Raw genomic sequence first — 27,054 nt, forward strand, 5'->3', positions numbered from 1 at the left:
AAAAAAAAAAAAAAAAAAAAGGACAAGAAGAAACCTGGTGAGAACAGACTGCTCCGTGGTCCCTGAGCTCAAGAGGCGCTAGTGGGCAGCATGGAACCTGACTCCTTTTCTTTTAATGCAGTTCCCTTTCCTTGATGTTAATGCAAGTTGCGTCTTCCTAAAAGTAATAAAAGGAAATGAAGACACGTTCTGAAATGAAACTTGACTCTAATCCATTCATCATCTAATACTAGCCTCTTTATCTTCGCTGGTACCTAATCTGGTTAAATGTCCCTGTTGTAGGATTTTAGTGAAAATCCTCTATTGGGAATAGGGTTTTTTGCAATTGGATTACTCTCAGTAAATGGCCCAGTAGTTCGCTTGTTTCAGCTTAATTTTTTCTTTGTGATCTTGCTGGGCTGAGTTATAGTGTAGCATAGAGGAGGGGATTGGACTAGCGTGGGGTGGGGAAGAGGAGAGCCATCGGAGAGAGCTTCGGGATGCACCTAGAAACATACTTTAAATGCTTTTCTTTCTTTCTCTTTTTCCCTATTTCTCTCTTCTGACCCACCCTGCCCCCACACAAAAATACTTGTACTTTGTTTGCAAGAGCCAGCTGCCCATTTCTAAAATGCATACCTTTTATTAGCCCAATTCATCATCATCCAGTTAATTTATTAGTGGTCCCTGATGACTTCCTAATGAAACTCCTAATGAATCAGTGCTGCGTAATCTGCATAAAATATGCAGGTGCTTGCCAGGCAGTTAGAGCTTTCTGGTAAAGTTCACACTCCCACCCAGAGCCCGAGTGGGGATCTTCATCCCTGAGATCTGTAAAGGCTTGTAGAGTGCCCGCCTTCTGAAGGGCGGGGGGAGGCAGATAGGGAGGCTCACTGGGTGCATTTGGGTCCTGGCAGTTTTCTTGTAGAGGAAGGCTTTCCTTGCTGGTCCCTGCAAAGCCCTGCCTGCCTCGCAGAGTCCTGTGGTGGGGGCCTGAGTGGGAGACTCCTCCCCCGTGGGCAGGAGCACAGTAGGGCTGGGAGATGACAGCCCCCACTTTCGACCCACCTGCCGATGGGAAAAGTGCACTCTCGGGCTCTGTGCTGGGTAGGGATGGAGAAGACATTTTAAATGCCAGGCTCAGCGGGGAGCTGGACCGGGGAAGTGGGGGACAGGCAGAGTTGAATGCATCTCACAAAATTGAGGTCTGGGGGCGTTGCAGGGCCCTGCTCTGAAGGCTTGGCTCGACGTGTCACTCTGCTCTCTCCCTCCCCGCAGTCGAACAAAGTGCCGGTGGTGCAGCACCCTCACCATGTCCACCCGCTCACGCCTCTTATCACCTATAGCAACGAACACTTCACCCCGGGAAACCCGCCGCCACACTTACCAGCTGACGTAGACCCCAAAACAGGTAGGCCACGGGCTGCGTGCCAGGGCAGAGCACCAGACGGGGTGGCGGGGGTGGCAGACCTGGGAGGCCTGGGAGGGGGCTGGTGGGAGTGGTGATGGAGGGGCCCCGGTTCCCTCTTGTGAACGGAGCAGGACGCTCTTAGAGAGGCCAAAGCCTGGTGAGGGAATGAGTTTGCCCTCCCCTCTGGACAAGGCCACTTGCAGGGGTACAGACCTGACTTCAGAGTCCCTGCCTCTGTGCTCATAACTCCAGCGACACTAGAGCCCCAAACAGAGGTGGGGTTGGGAGTGGCATTGGCCTCCTTCACAGTTCTGGTAGGGAAGAAGCGGGGGGCTCATAGGCCCCAGTTCTCTTGGTGGCCAATAGACTCCAGTTGATGGACAGCCTCAGAAGACCCCGGAGTTCTGCCTTCTCTTTGCTGGTTCATTTGGGCTCTTCTCCTCTGCAGTATTGTGGGTGTCAGCAAGCCCATTTCACAGATGTGAAAACCCACATCCAGGAACTGTTCCTTATTTTCCCATAGAACAAGCAGTAGGGTCCCGGACAGCAGCCCCTTTCCTCATTCTGCTTGTTGCTGACTACTTTTTTTTTCTTTTTGGTACTTGGGATTGAACCCCCGGCGGGGGGGGGGGGGGCTCCTAACCTCCCCCAGCCATATCCCCAGCCCTTTTTAAATTTTTTAAGTTTCATACAGGCTCTTGCCAAGTTGCTGAGGCTGATTTTGAACTTTCGTCCTCAGCCTCCGAGTCACTGGGATTACAGGCGTGCGCCACCACACTTGGCTTGATGACTGTTTTTTTTTTCTCCCAAAGGGAGAGGGCAAGAAGGCAGGGTTACTTGGAGCCCTCCCAAGGACAAGATCCAACGGGGACGGGCAGCCACAGCTCCCAGGGGGGTGGCCATGGGAGATCAGCTAAGGCCTAAGGCCGGGTGCTGCTTGCAGGCTGGGTTCCTTTCCCAGCGAGCCAATCATAAGAGTAGTTTAAAATGGTGGTTCCACCTCACTTGTCAGAGGGAGCAGTTGGTGTTGGGTGAGGAAGGCTGCCCGGCAAGGCGACCTTTACTGGCCCTGAAAGAAGCCACACATGAGGGGGTTTTCACTCCCTTCTGAGCGCTCTTTGTGCTGGTGCAGGACCAGCCTGGTACTTGCATGGCTTGAGGGGGCTGCCAGCCAGCCCCAGGCTCTGCAAGTGAATGGCAGCGTCAGCGTCTTATTTAAATAATGGTAGTACAGGGAATAGCTTTTAAATGGTTATCGTAAAACATATGATTAACGTCTGTGGACTGTTTACTTTTCTTCTGCGAACATTCTTTCAAGTGTGCAAATGGCTCGGTGTAGGGTCCAAGCCCAGCTAATCTGTTTGAGAGAAAGCAATGTCTGCATGAAAATGTCACCCAGGGAGACTTCATTTACAGATTAAAAGCTTCCTGAATGAATTTTTTTAAAAAATGAAATAGTTTTTATCCATGAACCCGCAGCTCTTTCCCTTCCACGTTCTGTTGTGACTGCGATGCTGCGCACTTGGTTTCCCACCTCAACTGTGCAGAGGAGCTCTCTCCCGCTTCCTGGGACTTGGTTGCAGGGTGTGCTCCTGTGCAGCCTGGCAGAGTGCTGTGGTGCCCACCTTCAGCATCACTCACTCCTGTGTGCCTCGGGAGGGCACTTGGCCTGTGATGCACGGTACCTATCAGCAGATAGGATGAGGGCCTACAGCCCCTCAGGAATGAGGCCCAGAGTTGAGCATGCCAGGCCTCCAGCAGCTCCTGTCTGTTCAGTTCTGACTCTCCTGGGGACAGGACGCCAGTGGCATCTGGTAGTTCCTGCAGCTGATTGTCTCCATAGAGGTGCTGCCATTCTAGAGGGGTGACCTCTTTTAAAAGAAATCAGTGTAACCTTTCCTCGCCATAGCTCAAAAGATGCTGTAAATCAGAGGAGTAACTGTCCGCAGGTAAGTCGTCAGAATTAAAAGGGCAAAGGGACCCATTCTGAGGGCAAAGTTAGTGTAACTTTGTTCACCTGCTATGTGCGAGGCTCTTTAGATGTTTTTTTTAATTGCATGAGTCACATAATGCTGAAATGATCAAGGTGACATTTGCTAAATCTGATTTGAGCCACTATACCAGTCCCTCTAGAATGAGATAATTGTTTAAACTTAGACTATTAGAAAATGAGACAAATCCTAGTGATGTTTTGCCATCAGAATCATGAATGACCTCATGCTAGGGTTCTGAAGACATGCCACTCTTCATCCTTTTCCTGTCCCCATCCCTAGCTCTTGCTCCTCCCTCCCCTCCCTCTCCTGTACCTAAAACACTGCATCTTCTCTCAGGAATCCCACGGCCTCCGCACCCTCCAGACATATCTCCGTATTACCCGCTATCGCCTGGCACCGTAGGACAAATCCCCCATCCGCTAGGATGGTTAGTACCACAGTAAGGAGTTCCATTTTTTTAATTTCCTTTTTGTTTCTTACATGGGCATGTTTATTATTTAGTCTGTGTGTGTGTGTGTGTGTGTGTGTGTGTGTGTGTGTTTCAGAAGGACAGGGTTGGTGGGAGGCCATGGGGAAGATGTTCCATGAGAACACAGGAGAATGAGAACCCTTTAGATAGGTTTGTAGAAAAGGGATATGGAGACTTGACCTTCTGAACCCACAGTCCCCAAAGGCCTTGTGGACGAGGTGCCCTCAAGATACTTGGAATTGCAGAAGGCTGCTAGGGCTTCCAACTGTTGAAGTCGATTGTAGTCTTCTGCTGGTGGCATCTCAAACTGTGGGGTCATGTCACTGGGGTGACATGCTGAGTATTCTTTTAGGTATTGCTTCACCCAACTCTGGAGGGTGGCGAGGGGTGGCTGAGTCCTTTCTGCAGTGGGTGGGGTCTGATGTGGGGCGAGGGCGTGGGAACAGAGACAACCTGGTTGTGAAATCCAGGGCTGGGGTGGGGCTCTTCTTTTGTAGTCCCAGTGTCCCCAGCCCCTTTGCTCCCGTCACTTCCAAAATCTGACAGTGGAAAGTGTTGTGTGTTGAAGCTCATGTGATTCTTGGCCTGTTGGGAGATTTCCCCCAACTGTGAAGGATGGGGACAGGTCACTGGAGCACTCAGTGTGACACACAAGGCCCTCCTGAGTGTTCGCCCTCATCCCTGTCACTGCAGAGGTGATTCATCTGCCCTTTGCAGCCTAACATCATGATATTTTAGAATCTGAGCAGAAAGGCCTTTCATGCATACGCCTGCTGTGTGTGTGGTGTACAGTGTGCATGAACAGGTGTGTCGTGTCTTGTTGTGATTGTATGTATGTTGTGTTTCTCCATGTTTATCGGTAACTCCTGCTCTTCAGAAAACATAGGACAATTGTTGAATGCCAAAAGAAATCCTGGGGGCTGGGGTTGTGGCTCAGTGGTAGAGCGCTTGCCTAGCATGTGTGAGGCACTGGCTTTGATTCTCAGTGCCACATATAAACAAATAAATAAAGGTCCATCAATAACTAATAAAAATAAAAGAAATCCTGGTGGAACTCTCAAATTTGGACCTTAGGGAGCTAGCCATTCGTACCCTTAAAGAAAGTTTGGGGCTGACTCACTCCCCAGTTCCCTTTATTTCTCTAGTTGAACAGATTCTGTGCTAAAAATAGGTTGGATTATGTATTAGCTATACCAAATACCAGCCCATGCACAGTTTCTGTTTTGTGTTCTTTTTGTTTGGAATAGAAGTGATTTCGAGATTATGACCCATTTCTTCTTAAATAGACGTGATCCAGTCCTTGATAGTTCTCAGTCATCCTGTGCCTGGTTTGGCTGATGGGAAGATATTGAAAGCTAGATAAAAAGGAATAGCCAACTCAGACAACCCTCTGTCAGGAAAAGTTGTGTGTCTTTCATGAGGATGCTATTTTGCATGTTGCTGTATTTTTTAATTATTGTAATGAGGTGTGATTGTCTATTGGTTACCCACAATTCTTCTTGGGGACTCTCCCCCCGGTAACTCTTGTCAACACTTGTTAATTTGACAAAAGGCTACAAATTAAGCTCTGTTAATTTAATGTTTTCTCACCGAGATCTAAATACCGAAAGAGGCCCAAAGCGCAACTGAAGTCCTTTGATTCACTGTACTTTATTTTGGTATAAATTTACATTCATTATTGTTTTCCTTTGGATGTGTAGCCCTCAATTAGTGTGATGGCTCCATTAAAGGAAGCTAGACTTCGCCTTTAATTATTACAACAAAACACCTAGTCTCAGCTTGGGGAGAGGGTCTCTATTGACATAAGCAGAGGTTATAAAATTTAATTAGCCATTCCTATCAGATTTATGGCATTCAAATTGTTCTGTGTTTCTTCCCTTTGATCCTTGCTGTACAATCCCCAAGATTTTTGTTCTGATCAAATGAGAATAAAGCTGACTGTGCAGAGAGAACTTTCCCCAGTTCTTCTTTCTGTCCCCACCCCCAGCCTGGCTTTCAGTCTCTCATCGTGTACCCCTTCTTTGTAGGCAAGGTCAACCAGTGTACCCTATCACGACAGGAGGATTCAGACACCCTTATCCCACCGCGCTGACCGTCAATGCTTCCATGTCCAGGTGAGTTCCAAGAGCCAGGGCCCTGCAGGACCGACTGCAGGCCAGTGCCCTGGCCGGCCACCGTGTGGGTGCATGTGCAGAGCCGGTGTGTACCTAGGCTTCGATCCTAGAAGACACTGAGCCATCGCCTGAACTTCCAGGGGAAGTGATGCCTTTCTGGCTCGAATCTTTGTGACTCAGCCAATGGGAGCTGTGGATGTTCAGAAATTTAGAAGGCAGGATGAAACAGTTGGGGCATGTGGAGCTTTTAAAGTTTTCTTTCTCTGTTGTCCTGAACTAGTGAGAAGGGAGGGAGTGGAGGTCATTTTATTATGGTACAAAGAAGAGTTTTGCAGAACGATTATTATTGGTTGTTTCAAAGCTCAAATTCTGATTGAGTCAGCAAGAAAGCCCAGCAAACAGCCCCTGCCACTGCCTCCCCAGCTCAAAGCAGCACTGCCCAATAGAAGCTGCATGAGGCACTGAGTGACTTGGGTGTTTTCTGGTAGTCATATTTTAAAAAAAAATTTTTTTAAAGTAAAATGATGCTCAGTGATACATTTTATTCATCCCAATACAGTGTGGCTGAAATATTGTTTAACGTGATCACCATACAGCAACTGTTTACGGAATTTTACCTTTTTTTCCCATATTTAGTTTTTATAATCTGGTCTGTGTACCTGGCCACATTTCTGGTACTCAGTAGCCACATGTGCTGGTGGCTACCATATTGGCCCATGCAGCTCTAAATCCTTGAAAGATTTTTAAAAAGATCCAGGGCATGTATACATTCAGGCCTCTTTCTATTTAAGATTATAAATATATACACAACATACATACATATCTCCATGTTCTCATTTTCCTTCCTCTAATTAATTCTGGCTAATTTTTCAGTGACTGCTAGTTTATTTACAAACCGGTTGGCAGCAGTATGTTTAAGTAGTCACTAATTGCTCCTAATGATAGTTTTATTTTCTGTTCATCTGATTTTCAGTCAAGTTAATTAAATCGGTGGAGGTTTAGACTTTCCTGATGGGCTGAAACAACCAATCCATTTTGATGATGGCATATAATTAAATTAGCATGCATTACATGGCAAGGATGCTGTCCCCAGCCCCTTCCCTTATTCTCAGTGGCTAACATGGGGCACCAGGACCAGAGACAGAAAGCCTGGCCATGATGCCTCTTTTCCTACGTACAGAAGAGAGGATTTTGGTGGGAGAGAGAATGCGAATCAGACCCATTGAGAAAAACCAACAGTAGCCTGTGTAGTGGGTGTAATTGTGCTGTGGGTATGATAACAAGATCGTTTCCCACGTGTGATGACATCATCACAGTTTCGAAATCCATGCCAATAGGCATTAGGCGGGAAGATGCTTTTTTGCGCTCTCTGGACCAGCAAGAGGGGAGACGTCACTCTCTTAGGGACTGTGGTCCGTGGCCTCACAGAGCGCAGGAGCAGCGCCAGAGCCTCCCAGGAGGGGCGCTGCTTGGGAGCCTCAGCTCACCTCCCCACTGCCCCGCATTCCCGGTGCACCCGATTGGTTTCCGTGTTTATTTATTCTGTGCATCCAGAGATTGAAAGCAGCGATGTCGTAAGACAGGGATTGGGGTTAAGCTTATTGATTGAATTATCATTAGGAGGTTAGTCGATGATTTATAGGTGGGCAGGGGGTGGAGGAGAAGAAGGGAGCGGTGGGAAGAGAGAGGTTAGGGGCTGGAGGTGCGGGGGAAAGTGGCCGATTCCCCAGGTAGGCCGTATGAAAGGTAGCTAGTTAAAAAGCGTATACAGCAAATTAAATACATTATTGTGATAATGGGGTGACAGAAGTATGGGTCTATTATACTTATGGCAGTTATAGCAAATGTAGGCAGCTTGCCCTGTTCCAGAACACCCTTTGATATTCATTCTATTCAGCAGCGGGGCCAGGACTTCTCAGAATTAAGTGATGGGTCATTATACTTTAAACACCATGGAGAAGCCTAGATTGGCAATTAAACAGCTCTTGCTGACACTCACTTGTGCCACCCTGTGACCCCCTTTAGATTGAGATGTTGGAGCTCCGGGCCCTCAGCCTGCTAAATTGGTGCAAGGCTCTCCTCCTGACGAGAGCGGGCTCTGAAATCTGCCGGCTTCAAAGGGAGCGAGATCATGTATAAACCATAATGTGGGTGCACCGTGGCTCACAAAAAATAAGGCAGGAAGAGATGAAATGTTACAAGTGCAAGGGGGAAAATGAGAGAATAATGACAAACCTAATGCAACTCAAAGCAGGAGTGTTGCACGGGAAGATGCATCCCACTGCTTGTGCATAAAATCAAGGCCGGCAGATGACATCCAGTTAACAGAAGCGTGTCAACAGTGAAGTAAAGTGAGAGTGAGTAAGAGAGAAGCCCCTGAGACAGCCAGAAACAAAAATTAGTTGTCCTTAACAAGTTAAGGTTCATCATTATATTCTGGCTTGGAGCCATAAAAGCAGACGGGGGTATATAATGAGCTGCTTAGAATTTTTAGGGTGTTTATTGCATTTCATGAAATAGTTGTCTGCAGAAGGGGATTTCTTGAGCCAAGGAATGCACACGGGCCACATCCACGACCACGTCCACACGCAGTTGTTCTTTCTCGATGGTACACTTTCTAGATCTCTGAATATGTGTTTAGGAAGAGGAACTTAGAAGTGTGTTCTTTATGTCTGCACCTAAAATTTGCCCCCACCCAAAGTGGCCTCATCATGGTGTCTGTCTTCCTCTGGTATTGCGTGTCTGTCTGTGCGTGTGTGCGCACATATATACACACTAGTGTTCGCTCCCTCATGTGTGCGTGCATATATTCTATAGGAAGGGAACGTTTGGTTTTGAGGCATGTCAGGCCTTTAGAACTCACAGTAAAAGCTGCCACTCCACTCACCCCTTCACCCAAAGGGCCTCCAGGAACACAGGAGGTCTTCCAACAGTGGGAAGGAGTAGGGAGTAACTTGGGAGCCCAAATACCTCCCAAGAGCTTGCTTTCCCTTTTATAAATTTTTGAGGGGAAGGTGTTAGAAGTGGATTGTCTCTTCATCCCAACTACCCCTTTTGTCCACCCCCATGCCCTAAAAGTTCTTAGTTAATCCTATTGAAATAGTCAAGTAGAGCAAATTTCATCCCATGCATGCATGATTATGTCAAAATGAACACCACTATTATGTATGGCTCTGATGCACTAATAAAACGATTAAAAATAAATAAATACATAAAACAATCACATCATTGTTACCAAACTTCAGCACTAGTTTGAATTTGTAAAGGAAGCTACAGAAGAGGACCATCTTGGGGTGGATTTTCTGAGTCAAGTGTCCACAGTGGCTCTGGGGCCCCTGTAAAAATCACCACTGTCATTGATGTCTATGTGTCTGTTGATCTGGGTAGATGCTGTTTGATTTTTAATTTTTCTTATCATTTAACGTTTGTTAGATTAACATTCCATTTTGACTAAATGGAAACTAGCTCTGATCCACCTATGGGAAGAACTTTGTAAATAAAGGTTCTTTCTAAATAAGTGCCATGGTGAAGGACCTCTAGTTCACACTAGAGTTGGCTTTCTGAAGGAGGAGGTTGTTACTCCTTGGGTAGTGCTTTCGTTGGAAAGCAACCATTGCCAAGGTCTGGGCTCCCCCTCGTCTGGACAGCCTCCCTGTCCCTGACTGGCATGGCCTCAGCGGGTGGGAGCAGGAGCTGCCATTTTGTGACCTTCTGGGGGTCTGCCCTGTCCGCCCTTCACCCTGCTTTTGTCTACAATGTGTGCTGCTCTGAAGGCGGGGGAAGGAGGGGTTCTTGCACTCAAGCATGTCAGGAACGCTCACAAACCGTTTGTCCTGTCCAGTTGTCACTCTACAGATGGGCCCCAAGTGTCTTGAAATCCACTCTTCATGTCCTGGCTCATTTGCTTGGTTGGGAAATGGTAATTCAGGGACTAAAATGTGTTTCAGAGTCTTTCTCAGAAATGAATAGTATTAGAGAAGAAAACACAAACTTTCGTCTTTATAATTCTGATTGTTGCAAAAGAGGCTTTTTAATTGTGTACAGACCACATATTAAGTAAAAATGACTTAGGGATTGTACTTTTGAGAGGAGAAAGGGCAGTCAGTACTCAAAACTGTGTGTGTGTGTGTGTGTGTGTGTGTGTGTGTGTGTGTCACACCTTTCTGTGAAATGATACAAACATCTTGTGTCCATAACTTACGGGAGCCAAACAGAAAACATTTGAATGTTTCCCTATCTTTCTTCCTCACTCTCTCCCATTCCTGTCAAATGAGGGGCATAGCAACAAAAGAAAAATAAAAATTTCATTGCACTCCATCAACAGAATGAGGCCTAATGAGGCCTGCATAGCATTGTCAGAAATGTATGTATATTTCAACCACGTTAATATTTTATTTAGCTGTCAATATACAACAAAAGAGTTCACCTTTCATTCTACAGCAGATTAGGACTTAGGAAACTGTCTTCTTAGATGCCACTAATAATGTCTCAAAAACAAGTGGACATGCCGTTTCCGGCAGGTAGCCCAAGCCCGCCTTTCCGCCCAAGTACATCAGTTGAATTTGTCTTTTGCTAAAGATGTTAAAAATCATAATGTCTCATGTCAGTAGCAATAATGAAGGGGAAGATTGGCTTTAATGACATTATGAGAATCATTATGTTTAATTTATCACTAATTAACGCTGACAGGTTTCATATGCCGTGGGTGGCTTTCATGTGCATGTTACGTGCTGTGTTTTTTTTTTTCTCTCTCTTTTTAAAAAAATTTGTGTGTACACATCCCTCCTCATTCATTCATTTTGATTCTGACGATTTACACAGCTTCTTGTCTTCTAGGTTCCCTCCCCATATGGTCCCACCACATCACACTCTGCACACCACCGGCATTCCCCATCCGGCCATAGTCACACCAACGGTCAAACAGGAATCCTCCCAGAGTGACGTCGGCTCCCTCCACAGCTCGTAAGTGTCCCTTGCTGTTGCTCTTCTGTGGCCACAGTGTCTAGTGGTTGGTGGCGGATGCTTCGTGTGCTTGGACTGCAGCCCCCAGGCCACCTGGCCCGCTTGGGCTCCCTATAAAGAGGGAGAAGACGCACAGTGGTGGGCTTCACCCCTCGTACACAGAGCTCTTTTTTGTGTGTGTTTGGATGGCCTGGGATCTGTAGCCACTTCCCTGCCCTCTCACCCCGAAGTGGGACATTTGGAGCTTTGTTCTGCAAGCACCCGAGAAGCAGCCGAGGTGGGGCCGTGCGGGCTGCTTCCCACGCCTCGGGAAAGTTGTCTATTTGTGAAACTCGCAGTGGTTACAGAATCTTGCTCCAGCCCCTCCCCTGGCTATTTTTGCTCCATTTTCCGGGGTGGAAGAGACTGAAAGTGGAAGTGTGCCTTTTATTGGAGACAGCGAGGCTTGGGTGTGAGGAGTCCGGGGCAGCGCTCTGGAGGAAGTTGGACCACGTGGTTGTTTACTGGGCTCTGTGTCTACTTTGTCTGTGTCCAGAAAGCACCAGGACTCCAAAAAAGAGGAAGAGAAGAAGAAGCCCCACATAAAGAAGCCCCTCAACGCATTCATGTTGTATATGAAGGAAATGAGAGCAAAGGTCGTGGCCGAGTGCACGTTGAAGGAGAGCGCGGCCATCAACCAGATCCTCGGGCGCAGGGTAGGCGGCCCCGTCGTGGGGACAAGGGGGAGGAGTGGACACGTCGAGGCCCCAGTGAGGTGGGAACCCTGTCCCCTAGCTTCATTTTGAAGTCTTCAGTGGGCTCCACTGAGTCAGGCCCAGGCATTCTGCATAGAATGACATTCAGATAGTTATCACCACATTATCTCTCCACCCCAGAGAGGGAGACAAGATAGATGGACGTAGGTAATGCTTTGTCTGAACACTCTGTGAGCACTGGCTGTGTCTGGCTGGGTCTCTGTGTCTGTACCTGAGGCCACCTCTGGACACACTCGCCTCCCAAGGAGGTGTCAGTCATTTATCGGCCATGGTGTGGTTGATGATGTTTTTACATGTCTTTCTCTGTTCCACCCTGTGTCCCCTCCAGTGGCATGCACTGTCCAGAGAAGAGCAGGCGAAGTACTACGAGCTGGCCCGGAAGGAGCGACAGCTTCACATGCAGCTGTACCCTGGCTGGTCCGCGCGGGATAACTATGTAGGTGGATCATTTGCCATAGGACACTTTCCCTAGAGACGTGTTCTGTGTCCAGTGGGCAGGGAATCGTCACTGTCAGCTTGAATCTGGCTTTAGGACTGTTTATCCTGCCTGCTTCTGGGACCGTTACCATCTGGCCTGGTCACTGGAGGTGTGTGTCTTGGCTTCTAGTCTAGCTGTGGCAGCATGCTGTCTTTCTCCAGAAAAAAGGAGGGAGCTGGTGTCTGGTGACCTAGCTCAGGACCCCTAGGGTCCACTGGGGGTTCTGCACACCTCCTGGACCACTTCTTAGAGAGGCGAGCCTCTTGGATGGGTATTGGAGAAGGGAGACCACTGGGCTCATTCAGAGGGTGCCCCAGAGGGGGTTCCTCGACAGCCCTCCGTGGTGTGGCTTTCTAGGGCAGACCCTGGGGGTTGGGGAAGAGAGTTTCACTCCTCACAGGTCTTGCAGCAGGTCCTGCAGCCTGAAGGAAAAATGAAACGGTGGCCTTACACCACGGTGTACTAGAAGCAGGAAGCCTGCCTCACCCAGAGAGGGGCATGATGGGAATATCCCTGAAAGTAGCCAATGGAAGTCACCCTTGCCAGGATGGAGGAAATGGCGTGGGCTGAGTGATGCGGGCGTTCCTAGACTCTGGTGGCTGCAGGATTTGCCTCATTTCCTCTCTGGGCTTTTGGGGCTTTTGGGGAACACCCTAGTCGGAGGATCATTTGATTGCACCAATACTCCCATTCCTCTCCTGAAGGCTTGCTGTCCTTTGGAGACTGTCGCTGTCACCATCATCCCGACCCATACATCTTCCCTAGTGGTCCATGGTCTGGGCTCTCTCCCCCTATATGCCGTCACTTTGCGTGATGCGTTTTCCTTCCATAATGATTTGCTCTCCACTCTAAGGGGGGACCAATCCATCTTGATGGCAGCACCTTCCCTCCCGTTTGGTGGGGGTTGTGGACCAGTCCATGCTCTTCGCTTGGCGTCACCCAGGGTCAGGAAGCTCTCTGAGGTCATTAACTCATTGGTGATAGAGCCTTACCACACACGCCATGTTGAGGGGATTCGGAATCTGGCCCAACACGTTTGCTCTGAGAACTTGGTTGGCATCCACCAAGGAAACCATGACCATGCGCGTGACCGCAAGGCCCTGAGTGCAGGTGGCTTTCTGCTTGTCCTGGCCACCTACCTCAAGTTTCCATCCTCGATATTCTTACACCTTTAAGCACGTTCTTGCTCATCTGCTCCTTGCTGTGTAGACCTTGGAGAAGGGAGACCACTGGGCTTAACTGCCACACCCCTGCCCGTCTCCCTCTGTCTCCCACTGGCCATAGCTGGCAGCACAGCACCAGCCTGCATTCCTGATGGGGGCCGAAGCAGGAAAGAGTAGTACTGCTCGGATGGCATGGCTGCTCCACCGAGAGCCCTTGTCGCCTTCGGGTGGGCATAGGGTGACGGCCTGGGACCTCTGCGTATGCCCTCAGCATGTGTGCCGAGGGGAAGCATTACTTCTGGAGCTGAAAGGAAGAGGATGAGAAAGTGAATGCTTCCCGCAGGCTTGCTGTCACCCTGCGTGAACCCCAGGTGGAGCGGGCAGCAGCAGGCAGCATCCACAGCCTGCACGCAGCCATGCGGTTTCAGGACAGCTGCTCTCCTGGTTGCAGGTCGGAAGTTGTTAGTTATCGGCAGCTTCTACTTGCTGCACACCCAATTCTTGGAGTAATCTAGAATGGTACCATCCAGTGGAATTTGGCTTTTCTACAGATACCATGGCCCTGCTGGACTTTGGGGTCACAGTAGGGCTTCTTGTACAGCTGTGCAGACCAGACTCTGCAGTTCAAGGTTGTGCTGTTTATATCAGGGTCTGTGGCAGTGGTGCCCCCTGGAGTTGTGCAGGGTGAATTCTCCACGAAAGGACAAGTTCAGTTTTGTGATAGCTTCATAAGAATGGTGTGTTGGACTTTCTGGGAGTCACTTAGAGTGTTCCCCAAGACTTTCTGTGATGTGCTTCCTAGGTTTTAGAGGGTCCCAAAGTCACTTGATGTGACTTCTGCTCAGTTCCACATTCGGAAGGTGGCTTGGTGTGATAGAGAGCTCCCTGGGGACTTGAAGAGGTTTTTGGAGAAGGTCAGGATTTAGGGCCATGTGTCTTCCTTGAGGTGCTGTCAGGTTCCTGATGTGAGGAGCGTGGATATACTCTGTCTCTGTCTTCTTCCACACCTGGGGAATAGTCAAGGGGCAAAAAGTACGGAATCGAAGGTCATGAGGATTTGGGGCTGCTGGGAACTTTTCTTCTTTAGCTCCCTTGCACTAGAAGTTTTTGCAAATTACTTTTGTCACTGAAAAGTCCTAACAGTTCTTCTGAAAAATGCTTTCTGAGCTTGCCCCTTCCACAGCCCTGATGTCATCCAAGGAGTGACAGAACCTTTTTATTGCTATCTTAGGAAAAAAAGAATGGTCCATTCTCTAGAATAGAAAAGAAGAAATAACTTAGTGCCATAGTAATACCTCACCCCAGCTTCATTTCAGAACATGGATTTCTTCCCGCCTCTTTGACGTTAGGTTAAGGAGATAATCCTTTGCCATTTGCTCACCAGTTTCCTTTTTTTTATGCCATATGTTGGGCCTTTTCTTTCCTTTCTTCATTGAGCAAGGTCCTTCAAGACTAAACAGTGTGTATTAGCTTCCTCATGTCCCTTTCCTATTAATTATGTCCCTGTCCTCTGAATCCCAATTTCCTCATCATAGATCTCAATCATGCACCCTGCACAGATAGCTCCCCGGGGTCAGAGGTGGACACGGTGCCTTTAGAATCTGTTGTGGGGCAATGGAATGGGAAGTGGGTACTAAAGCAAAGGCCTGGGGGTGCAGATGCTGACACCCCTTGAAGGTGAAACCTTTCTACGTTAATTGAAACTAGACCCAGCTACTGGATCCCAGACAACCACCTTGTACTTCACTTCATTCTCTTGGTTTTTGTTTTTGTTTGTTTTATAATCATACACCAAGGAACATAACATGCTTAAACAAAAGTGCTGATCAGAAGCCAAGACACATTTCCCAAGTGGCCCAGGCCCTGTGCCCCAGGAGAATAGAGGTACCTTCTCAAAACAGTGCTCTCAGCTCTCGGATGGAGCAGAGCCCCATGGCCTCTCTCTCTGGAGGTTCTTGCAGTGCCTAACCCAGTCTCAGTTCCTGTCCATTATTGTTCTTTTCTCTTCGACTGCGTCACCATTCGTGAGAAACTTTACGCAAAGGTAGCATTTAGGTATTATGGAGCACCCAGGAGTGTAAGGCCACTGTAGTGTAGTTCCCGTCCAGCAGCCAACTCATGGACAGGGTTAGGGCAGTCCAGGGAGAGGGGAATGAGCTTCAGACATTGGCCCACAGAATTCTCTCCAGTTCCACAGCCACCCTAGCAGGCTGCCAGGATTCCAGGGAGGCCCAGGCTGGAGATATGGATGGCTCCATGCAGTCCGTCATTGTTGGTCTTCTAGCAAGGGCTTCCATGCAGGGCCAGTATTGTTATGTAGTGGGCAGCAGAGCCCTGAGGTTGAGGGTTGGGGTGACGAGACTCCTGAGTTTCCAGGCTGGCCCTCCGTCTTGCTGTGCCACTTGAGAAAAGTCTGTAAAATTGGAATGGCAGTGATGCCTGGTGTGTAGGTTGTCATGAGGGTTAAAGGAGTCACTGTGCCCACTGGGTGCTGGCCACTGTCGCCAGCCAGTGTTCACCATCCTCTTCACCCGGCTGGTTTGACTAAGGATTTTTCAGCTTCTTGTCATGTGAAGACACACCCGTACAACCATTCTGTTTTCTACTTTCAGTAAAGACATGGGATATTCAGTGCTTTATTATGATGGTGGGCTTGAGTCAGATGATTGGAGACAGCTGTAGGCTGTTGCAGGTGTTCTGAGCACCTCTGAGGTAGGCTGGACCTGAGCTCCAGGGCTCAGGAGGGAGGTGATCAGATGCACTTAGACTTAGCCACATTTTTAACTTAGGATGGTTTTCTTGGAGTGCCACCCCATCATAAGCCAGAAGCCAGGGAGCCTCTGTATAAGACAGGCTAATGGGGGAACTTGCCTTCTCTTGTGGATGTCTACCCAGCAGATAACTCCAGGCCCTGTCCCACCTACCACCCAGTCTCTTCAACCTGTGCCCAGGAAGTGCCCACTGTAGCTGTCCTTCTGGATTCAGAATGGGGGAGGGCAGCTCTCTGCCCAACCTGCCCTGGAGAGTGTCTAGCAATCTGCTCCTTTCTGAATGATCCCTTTTGTGGAATCAGATGCCCTGGCTCAGGTCTGAGGTGAGCAGAGGTGTCTCTGCCATGCTCCACCACCCACTCATCCCTCCTCTACTCCAGGAAGTGCATATCCCTCTGGCTGGGATCAGAGCTCAAGGGCATTGGGGTGAAAGGGGTGGGAGATTGGACAGACTCCAGGGGACAGGTGAGGGTGGAGATGGCAAGAGGGTGCCCCCTCTGCCTTCTTCCAGGGGAGCCCAGACGCCCTCCTCCTGCCTTTCTTGAACTAAGCCGCTGTGTTTCATCTGTTCATCTAGGGGAAGAAGAAGAAGAGGAAAAGGGACAAGCAGCCAGGAGAGACCAATGGTAAGTCAGGATACTCAGGATGGAGGAGGAAGCGGTAGCTGGAGGGCCACTCTTATGCCAGGCTTCCATCTGGGGGAGGCAGGAGAAATTCAAGGCCAGGACATGGGGTGGGGCATCTTAGGCAGCCTTTTTGTTTATGCATTTTAATTAATTGCTTCATGACTGCCCTTTTAAAGCTAGTAACATCCATTGTTGCATGAAAAAGCACATTGTAATTCTAGTGGAATGTGTTTTTAAATAACTGCAAAGCCTGTAACTGGAGAGCAAGCGGCAGGCATGCCTCTGCGGGGATTTAGGCAGTCTGCTTATTTTGTATGTGTCTGAGGAGGGATGAGGAGGGGCTAGGGGAGTAGGAGGGGTGTGAGTGCGGGGGTCTTAACTGGGCTGTTCCTGAATGTTCCGATGCATGCCTTTACAGTGGTAAATTGCACCCATTTTAAATTAAGGAGGTTTGTCATTCTCTAGAAGGAATTAGAAATACTGCATAGGCAATCTCAGAGGTCCCTGGGAGAAGACCAGGCTTTTACAAACAAACAAACAAAATTCTTGAAGGCTTTGTATAATTTGTTCTTTTTTTTCAGAACACAGCGAATGTTTCCTAAATCCTTGCCTTTCACTTCCTCCGATTACAGGTGCTAATGTCATTTTGAGTCATTAAAATAGTTGATAAACTGTTTTTTAATTTTTCTTGCCGTTATAGTTTTATTAACATTAAACACGTATGACATTTGAACATCCTTTAAAATGACCATCTACACGGTTTCGTATGTTTCGGTAGATTTTTTTTTTTTTCCAGTTGCTTTTGTTGTTTTTTTGAATTTAATTTAACTTCTGTTTTGTTTATTTATTTTTTCCATAACAGTTGTTTAAGCAGCAATGACAGTGATTTAGAGCTGAACTAACTGTGCAAATTGAATATGCAGTATTTCTTTAAAAGAGACTGGTAAAGAGAAAAAAAAAATGGAAGGAATTCAGTAATAAACCTCCTTAATCTAATGGCATTTTTTCATGGCTCCCACTAAGTTTTCTCCCACAAGCATGCATCCGCAGTATGATTATTTTTTTCCTTTGCTTTTTTATTTATTTTAGTTTTTTTTTCTTCCCTTTTGCTTTTCTGCTTATAATTTGCAAATCCACTAGCATTTTACTGACCATTGCCTGCTTCAATGCTGCTGTGAGCTTCTAACTAACCCTTAATGGCTCATCCACACAGCCTGTTGACCTCATTCTGTTTCTCTCTCAATATTAACTTAAAGAGATTAAAAAGAAAAGACGAACATTCCAAAAGCTGCAATATCCCAAGACCATGACCCTTTTCTTTCTTTATTTCTTTCTGTTTTGTTTTGTTCTGTTCTTTTTATTATTTGTAGTTTTTTTTTCTTTTTTAAACTGTTGTCCTCTGAGAAGAAAAAAGCATGTTACAACTTAATTCCCTCCTTCGCTTTATTTTCTTCTGAAAAAAAAAAAAAGAAAAGAAAAGAAAATTGAGAGGAAAAAAGGAAAAACAGAACTAAAAAAATAAGGAAAAATAATTGAACAAGTGAGTTCTCCAAGGCCTAACTTCCCTTTGGTAGCTCAAACCGAATCTGAGACACAGTCCTTAAAGAAGGGATACTGCAGCTTTATTTGCAACAGCTAATTTCACAAATTGAATAAGAATGTGATTTTTACCTTTTTTTTTTTTTTTTTTTAAGTAAAGAAAGTTAAAAAAACGAAAGTCAATATTTTGCCATTAGTAACCAGGTCATTGATTTATTCCCTTTTTTATTTTTATTTTTTTCTTATTTGTATCTCTCTCTCCCCCTCCCTTCCCTGCCATCTTGTGGAGTCCACACCCCATGCACTGACAAGTGTGGGGCTCAGAGCAGAGGAGGAGCTCAGTACACCCCTGACTGAAAGGCCAGTGACACNTTTTTCTATTTCTCTCTCTCTCCTCCTCCCTCCTCCTCCTCTCTCTCTCTCTCTCTCTCTCTCTCTCTCTCTCTCTCTCTCTCTCTCTCTCCCTTTCTCCCATGTCCTCCTCCTCTGCTCGCTCCTTTCTTGAACTCATTCAGACCTGAGCGCTCCTAAGAAATGCCGAGCGCGCTTTGGCCTTGATCAACAGAATAACTGGTGCGGCCCTTGCAGGTGTGTATAGTCTCCCAGATTCGCTGTGCTGGTTTGCAGCTGGTCTCTTCCATCCTTCCCCCTTCTCTGGCCTGTTGCTTCATAGCTCTGTGTGTGGATCGTAGGAGACACGAGGGAGTGGGACACTGCCAAGTGTATGGGCTCGATGAGGGATGTGCTTGTTCTCCCGCTGCTGCTAGCCAAAATGCCACTGTAAAACAGCATCACGTGTGCCTCCTCGGGTCAGCGACTGCAGACCCCAGCGCGCCCTCTCCCAGGGAACGTTGCCTGCCAACCCCCTTGTGACAGCCCAGGATCCTCATCCTGGCCTAGGTAGAATTCTGCCAATGACGTCACCTTCTCCCCTCCTCTTCTCTCTCTATTTTTATTTATTTTTTATTGTTGTTTTTTGGTTTCTGGTTGTTGTTTTGTGTGTGTGTGTGTTTTATTGTTTTATTTGATTTTTTTTTCATTTGACTCATAGAAGTCCTTTCCTTTCATGCCCTTGGTGAGGGACGATTATCAAATAGAGCCAAGGTGCTGTAGAAGACAATAAGCTGTAGCTGAGATCTCACATCCGACTGAGCACGACCCACCATTGTGTTGTATTTTTTGTGTTTACCTTATGCTAACAGATGCAAATACTCCAAAGAAGTGTCGGGCACTGTTCGGGCTTGACCGACAGACTTTATGGTGCAAACCGTGCAGGTATATTACCACTGCGAGGCCTTTGGGAAAATCAAATAACTCTGTCCTTCTGGTACCTTAGTGTGACAATTTATTTTGACCTCCTTCCCATCTACTTCCCCCACTGGCATCAATGACTAATGATCCTCATTCTTCAAAATTTCCTTGCTAATTTCATGCTGTTTCCTGTCTCCACTTTCTCCTCCTCTCTTTGTCCCCTGCTCTTCCAAATAACGTGTCCCTGGTGGCAGGACTGAGACCACAGCCTTGACAAACCCTGACAGGCCCCGATGCTTGTCCTTTGCAAGCCAGTGTCCTGGACTGGTTTGGCCTAATGAGTGCCTCGGTTACCTGTGTCCTGAGTGTAGAGAGCCAGCAGTTCCCAAGTTTGGACCAGTTAAACGTGGCAGCGAGAGCATCCCTGTGCCCTTGGGAATTGGACAGGTTTCCCCCCCCCTTCCTTTTTATCCCCATCTCCCCTTTGTTGTTTTGTGTTTTAAAACCACATATTTCTGTACAGAGGAGCTTGTGTAGCTGACATTGTTTTACAGTGCTAAAAAAGAAGCGTGGCATTGAATGGCATGCACAGCTGAGGGGCTGTGGGCAGCGAGGCCTGCAGCTGCCCGATGCACAGAGCCGCAGCGTTAAAATGTATGCATACCTGTGCACCATGTAGCAGTGGTTCCTAAATGAATCAATGCAGCCCAGAAGCGTCCAAATCACGTCCCATGTTCCACCGGCAGGTTCCCACCCCACCTGTATTCTCAGGGAAGATGTAGGTACTTCTTCTTGGTGGAGGGCTACCAACTAGTTCCTGTCTCCTTTCCTTTCCTTTAATGACCACCTTTGGTTAAATTTGTTGTTTCTTTGTTCTGATACAAGCAGTCTTTGAATTTGGAATATTATGATGGTAGGTATCTCAACACCCCAACACGCGTCCCTGTTTGTAGTGCCTCCTTGTCACGTGTCCCTCTCCTCCATGCCTCTGCCATGTGCTCCGTGTCTAGACGTTAGAACAGATGTTCATCCCATCACGTGCATGCCGACGAGTCTGCTGTGTCTCTGACCCCCTTCTCTGATGCCAGTACTGAGAGATGGGTGAAGTGTGCCTCTAGCTGACCCAACAGATGACGAGGGAGGAAGGGCCCAAGGCAGGAGTGATGCAGGTGTCATGAGTAGGGACTTGGGACCTTAGATGGAGTCCTAGCAGGAGAGGAATGCCCTGGTCCTCAGAGCTAGCAGCTCTCACAGAGATGGCAAGTGTCCTTTCAGCACATCTCTGGGGTCTTCTCTGGAGCACAGGAAGGAGTTCTGTGATGAGAGATTGTAGGTATATCATCAGGATGAGCCAGGGAAGACGGGGCCCCTGCTGACCTATGGAGGCAGTGAGTGTCAAAAACTGTACACCTGCCAAGCAGGGGGATCCTTGGCCGTGGGAACCGCCCTGAGACACGGTGTGGTGGCAAATCACTGGCTGGTGGGAGCGTTCCTCCTGAGCAGTGGACACAGCTCACTCGGCCTCACAGTGAGGGTGGCTTGTGTGCCTGTTGGTTTATACTGTTCATGGGGGAGGGGTTTATAGCCCCCCACCTTTTGTTTGTATTTTGGTTTCAGAAGCAGTTGCTGCATGTTAGATTTAGCTTTTATTTTCCCCCTTCTAGAAGTTACTACTAACTACTACTAACATTGATCTGGACAGATATCCTGTCCTCGTCCAGCCCACGCTTGCTGAAAGCCAGGGTAGAATATTTCCTCAGAGACCAGAATTTTCTTGATATTTTTACCAAAAAAAAAAAAAAGACTGCCATCCTTTGTGGCTCAAGACTTTGTAGCTGTCCCATGTTTTACAGTGTGGTTTTCCACACGCAGGTTTGGGGCTGTAATATGGCTGTGGATGCTGAGGGGCCGTGGTCATAAGAGCAGTTTGACAGGCCCGCTCCCCAGATTTTCTTCCTGCCTCAGCCCCCTTAGAACACTTCCCCAGCAGTTATTTTTTGGGGGGGACATGAGTTCATACCTTAAATATATTAAAAAATCCATTCCTATCTTTTTTGAGGGTATTATTCCAAAACAGGATCAGAAAGAGTCTGTAGTTTCCTTTTGGAATAAATATGGAAGACACTAAAAATGGATGGAGATGCCCAGACGGGTGGGTAGGAGTTTGGGTTTTATACAAGTAGTAACCTGTCCCTCTTCCCCTGCCCAACTCTTCCTTTTAACTCGGCCATGACCACATGTGGCTTGATGGGGAAATCAATGTGCTTTTAAAAAAAGGGGGGGTGGGGGGACAGAGAAAAGCAGTTGCAAACTGAGGCATTTCCTGACGCGTGTGTCCAGCTGCCTTTCCCTCAGCCCTGTTGGGAGCATCGCTCTGTCACCATCGTCTTCATGTCCCATGTTCAGAGTGCCCCATGCATCCCCGGGATTGGAACCTTCATGTCATCAGGAGGGCGGGAGGGGCGAGGAAGGCCCTGAGTCCTCTGCCAAGCAGGGCTCCTGAGTTCACTCAGGAGCACTCTAACCAGCTTCTGTTTTGAGCCCACCAAGTTGCTCTTCACTCTACCCTGAGAGAGCCTGGAATGCTGCTTGATGCCACCCCCTTGTCTTCTGGTCTCCCCTCCTTTCCTTCGCCTATCCTCTCCGCTCTCATTTCCCCCATTGCTTTCTCAGTTTTGCATATGCCTTTCCCCGCCCCCTCTTTCCCTCCCCCATTTTAAAAATGCATGGACATCTTAGTTTCTGAGCATGTTTTGATCTGCAGGCTAAGATGATTTAAAATGGAGAGGCTTGATTGTTTACCTTGGTTCCTGGGATGGGAGCAGAACCCTGTAGTCTGTGCCAGTCTATCCCAGGGAGAAAAAAGAACTTCACCAAACTGAGGGTGAGAGGGGGCTGCCCCTGCTCCCCCAGAGTTCCTTCGGACCCAGTGGGGACAGACAGACTCGAGCCACCAGCCCCGAATGGGTCTCAGCCTCTAGGAGGCTGGCAGGACCGAGCGTGCTCCCTTCCACCCTCCTCTCCTTCCCTTCCCTGCCATCTTGTGGAGTCCACACCCCATGCACTGACAAGTGTGGGGCTCAGAGCAGAGGAGGAGCTCAGTACACCCCTGACTGAAAGGCCAGTGACACTGTCTAGCAGGGGTCGCCTTCACGTGGGCAGCATCTTGGCCCGGTGTTCACACCCTTGTTTTCAGGTGGAGTGTTGGGGCCTTGGTTCTGAGTGCGTATTGAAGGGTCCTTGGATGAGCGTGCGCACATCCTGTATCTGCATTATATTTATAGCATTAGTGGGTTGATCCCAGGATCACCTTTCCTACCAAGTGTGATCCCATCAGACTGGAATTAAGGGTGGGAGAGGCTTTGAAGTCACATGCCCAATCTCTCAGTTGATTTTCCCTGACTTCATCCTTTGATGATAAGCAAGAAAGGCTCTGAAATTCACATTCCTATTCCTTCCATAAACAGGCAGTGGAGAGGGGAGGTTCTGGTTTTGGTGCAGGGTAGAGTGTCTTTGTGGTTCAGACATGATGACCCCAGCCCCAGGAAGGTCCCTGCTGTGATTCCCTGGCACTTCTTCTTTGTGGTCACTCCTCTGTGACTGGCTTGTGCTGCGCCCTCCACTTCCTGGCCTCAGCATTTTGTCAAGGCCATGACGCCCCTCCATCCCATCCTCACCTTCTGTCCTTCCAACCTTTTCACCAGGGGGTGGGGGAGGGGAGGCCCCAAATCTTCAAAAAAAAATGATCAATGAAAATTTTTTTAAAAATCAAGTTTGAATCTTAATTTAATCCACAACCTGCAGGCCATACAACCAGTTATTCTTGTTCCTTTGGATCATTTTCTGTTTTTCTTATTCTCGCCCCTCCCCCACCTTTGTTTTTCCTCTTCTACCTGTTTTTGGTGGTTTTCTTTCCAGTTTTTTTTTTCTTTTGGTTTCGTTTGTTTTGTTTTTGGTTTTCTTTTCTTTTTTTTTAGTTTATTTTGTTTTATTTTCGTTCCCCCTCCCCTCTCACCTGATTCTGACCTCTCTTGATTTGGTGTGGTTCTTAACAGACAAGCCCAAAAGCTCTCTGGGCGCCGGCAGCCTCACAGTGGTGGTGTGTTAAACCTTTAAGCCTCTTGCTAGTGCTGCCTTCAGCTATGTGGGCTCAACAGTCAGCATTTTGAGAGTCTCATTGATAAGAGGCGCTGGGGAGGGAGCTCTGTCTTTCTCTTTTTAGACACACATATACACCATTGGGGGCTGGGGGTGGTAGTGGTGGGATTTGGGGAGGGAGGGCAAGGAAATGTGGTGGGAAAGTGAAGGAACGTCTAAGCCCAAGGAGAAATAAGCTTTTCTGTTAATATCGGTTTGGATGAAGCCACTTTGGCAAATCGGAGCCACCCGACGCAGGTGACCCCTGCAGTCTGCTCACTTCAAGCTGGGCAGGGGTGGGACCTCCGGTGGGCCAGCGGGTAGGGCAACCTCCCGAGTGTCCTATGTGTCAGAGCAGACCTAGAGAGGGCCATGTGGTCAAGGGAGCCGGGCAGCCTGGCACCGGAAGTGCCATGCTGCAGGGTATCAGCTAGCCGACGTCCCCTGGCCGCTAGCATTAGATGAACTGTCCCTTGGCATCTTTGCCTGTTACTCACAGATGACTCTCTCCCCTGTTTCTAGGAGAAAAAAAAAGTGCGTTCGCTACATACAAGGTGGAGGCAGCTGCCTCAGCCCACCCTCTTCAGATGGAAGCTTACTAGACTCGCCGCCCCCCTCCCCGCACCCGCTGGGCTCCCCTCCCCCCGACGCCAAGGCACAGACTGAGCAGACCCAGCCGCTCTCGCTGTCCCTGAAGCCCGACCCCCTGGCCCACCTGGCCATGATGCCCCCGCCGCCCGCGCTCCTGCTGGCCGAGGCCGCCCACGGCAAGGCCTCCGCCCTCTGTCCCAACGGGGCCCTGGACCTGCCACCTGCCGCCCTGCAGCCACCCATCGCCCCCTCCTCGCTCGCACAGCCGTCGACGTCTTCCTTACATTCCCACAGCGCGCTGGCCGGGACGCAGCCCCAGCCGCTGTCCCTCGTCACCAAGTCTTTAGAATAGCTCTCAGTGTCCCGCCTGGTGTGAGTGTCCCTCCCTCCGGTCCTTGGTTTGCCTCCCCCCACCGGAAAGCTTTTGTTTTGTACTCTTTAATTTTGTGCCACGTGGCTACATGAGTTGATGTTTATCGAGTTCATTGGTCAATATTTGACCCATTCTTATTTCAATTTCTCCTTTTAAATATGTAGATGAGAGAAGAACCTCATGATTCTACCAAAATTTTTATCAACAGCTGTTTAAAGTCTTTGTAGCGTTTAAAAAATATATATATATACATAACTGTTATGTAGTTCGGATAGCTTAGTTTTAAAAGACTGATTAAAAAACAAAAAGGAAAAAAAAAAAAGAGAAGCAATTTTGAAGCAGCCCTCCAGACGGAGTTGGTTCTGTATTATTTGTATTAAATACGAGCTTGCGAACCAATCATTTTACACCTGGTTTTTAAACCACAGGGGCACGGTGAATGCAGTGCCATTACCTTTTTTTTTTTTTTTTTTTCCTGTGTGAAACAACTTTTATTGTGATGTTACTTGTTATTGTTTAAATGTACAGAAACAAAGGGTTAAAATGTGTTAATATACCTTGTTCCATGGTGTTGTTCTTTTGGGGGGAGGGGGATGCTACTCAACAATTAATGGAATCACAACGCTGTTGGACCAGTAGTATTTATTGCTTTAGAGATTGCTTGTACCTGTACGTCGTCCCTTTTTAAATATGTTTTCCTTTTTCTTGAAACTGTATAAAGTTTTTTTCCCCCCTTAGCATAATAAGCATCTTATATATAACAACTCATTTGTACAAGGTTTTTAAGTTTATATATAAAATGTGTATATATTTTTTTGTTTCCCTTTTTGACTTTTTTTTTTTTCTCTCTCTCTCTGTATGAAACCCAGACGCCGCCAAATGGACATTCATAGTTGCATTAAGGATCAGTAGCATTAACAAAAGTTGCTTTAAAAGCCATTATGTAAAACAAGACTTGAACATTAGTGAGGGAATCCTAGCGAAGCTGTCTGAGCAGCAGTGGGAACCGCCCGTTTCCCCTGTGAACTCCTAGTCAAATGCCCTGTGCCCTTAGGACATGGACTGACCGTGTGCAAAACTTGATGTGCCAAAATTCTCAGTGACTTTAGCTTTCTCCCTCTTTTTGATGCTGTACTTTCTGTTCACCATGTTTTGCTGTGATGTTACATAGGTAGATTTGTATGTAGTTTTAATGTCACCTATAACAAAATGTGTTTGGTAGCAGATTGTCCAGAAAGCATTTTAAATGAAGAGGTATAAACCCTTAAGGGCCAAAATTCTGTATATTAGATTACTCTTAAAACGAAAAAACCAGCTGCCGCTTTTATGTATACACAAGACATACAAGTAGGTAGCGAACTTTAAAAATAAAAAAAACCTAGGCATGTTGATGTTGCAAAATGCTGTATAAAGCTGAAACCTGTTCATTCAGTGCCATTGTAGTTGACATGAAGCGATTGTAAAACTGTCTCCGATTTTTCTCTGGTTTATTAAAATGCTAACTATAACATTTTTTGTGAATACTTTGAATGTTTCCTAACAGTTGTGATGTTACTGTTCCGTTTTATGCTCTTATTCCAAGTTCATTTTTAATGGTTTGGAAGCCATTTTTGTAATGAATAAATGTTCATGCTGTACAGTATCTGTAGCATGCCGTTCTGGATTAATAAAAGCAACTTAGTATGTGCAGATAAAGACTGGTCACTTGTTTCTGTGATTTGGATTTTTATCTCTTTGCAAATTGGACCCCTCTTGGTTGGGCCCTGAGACCATGTGTGGGTGTTGGGTGGTGACCAGATAACCAAAAGGTGGTCTTGCGCTCTTGGAAGGAGGTGACTCCCCTCCTGCATCCTGAATGCCCATTTGGTATGCCTGTGTACCTGGTTTGTATCCTGTGTCATTTATAGTGAACATTACCTAGGGAAAAACGGGTCTCTAGGGCATCTTTCCCTATATTCAACTGTGCCACTACCAGTAAGTTGATCAATCAGCAGTAGATGTCACTTGATTGGCTGCAAAACAGTTACTCTACTGTGTCCTGTGTGTCCCCTTCACAGTGTTGAGCAGGAAGGATTTAATTCTGGTGAATGACACTGACTCACCAAGAGTGGGTTTAGGAACCATGGTTACTGCCTGGCGACCATGGATGTAGAAGTAGCCTAACTTCTTTCCAAGAACTTTCTGTTGGGAGAGCTGCAATCAGTTACCCTGAAACCCTTTCTTTAGCAGGAAGCAAGTGGATTTCCTGAAAACTGCACCAAGGTGATTCCCTTAGTGGGTATGCAAGGGTCTTGCTGTCTGTGGGACCCTTGGCTGTACACTGGCAAGGATGGCCATTTGTTACCATCACTGAGGAGGGCCACAGTAAAGATCTTCCCAAGGTTTCCACAGGGTGTAACTTCTCTTGTGGATAAAGTGGATGGATGGATGGATCTGTTGTT

General features: G+C 47.5%; 1 protein-coding gene across 22 annotated transcripts in view; it reads left to right on the forward strand.

The window, feature by feature from the left end:
* The window catches only part of Tcf7l2 (transcription factor 7 like 2), a 180,815-nt gene extending 154,507 nt beyond the window's left edge, over positions 1-26,308 (forward strand). For 5 of the 22 annotated variants that reach the window (XM_048807344.1, XM_048807345.1, XM_015494809.2 and 2 more), the window contains 10 exons: positions 1,258-1,390; positions 3,721-3,823; positions 5,881-5,967; positions 10,789-10,929; positions 11,465-11,624; positions 12,013-12,120; positions 16,674-16,722; positions 17,304-17,354; positions 18,777-18,849; positions 24,172-26,308. In XM_048807344.1, the coding sequence (XP_048663301.1) occupies positions 1,258-1,390; positions 3,721-3,823; positions 5,881-5,967; positions 10,789-10,929; positions 11,465-11,624; positions 12,013-12,120; positions 16,674-16,722; positions 17,304-17,354; positions 18,777-18,849; positions 24,172-24,592 (1,326 nt within the window). In that variant the 3' untranslated portion in view covers positions 24,593-26,308. Of the gene's footprint in view, positions 1-1,257; positions 1,391-3,720; positions 3,824-5,880; positions 5,968-10,788; positions 10,930-11,464; positions 11,625-12,012; positions 12,121-16,673; positions 16,723-17,303; positions 17,355-18,776; positions 18,850-19,463; positions 19,537-24,171 lie in introns of all 22 variants that reach the window. The other 17 variants (XM_048807349.1, XM_015494808.2, XM_048807347.1 and 14 more) reach the window with 11 other exon arrangements.
* The last annotated feature ends 746 nt before the right edge of the window (positions 26,309-27,054 follow it).

Source organism: Marmota marmota, unplaced genomic scaffold (assembly GCF_001458135.2).
Source record: "Marmota marmota marmota unplaced genomic scaffold, marMar, whole genome shotgun sequence".
NCBI classification, from domain to species: Eukaryota; Metazoa; Chordata; class Mammalia; order Rodentia; family Sciuridae; genus Marmota; species Marmota marmota.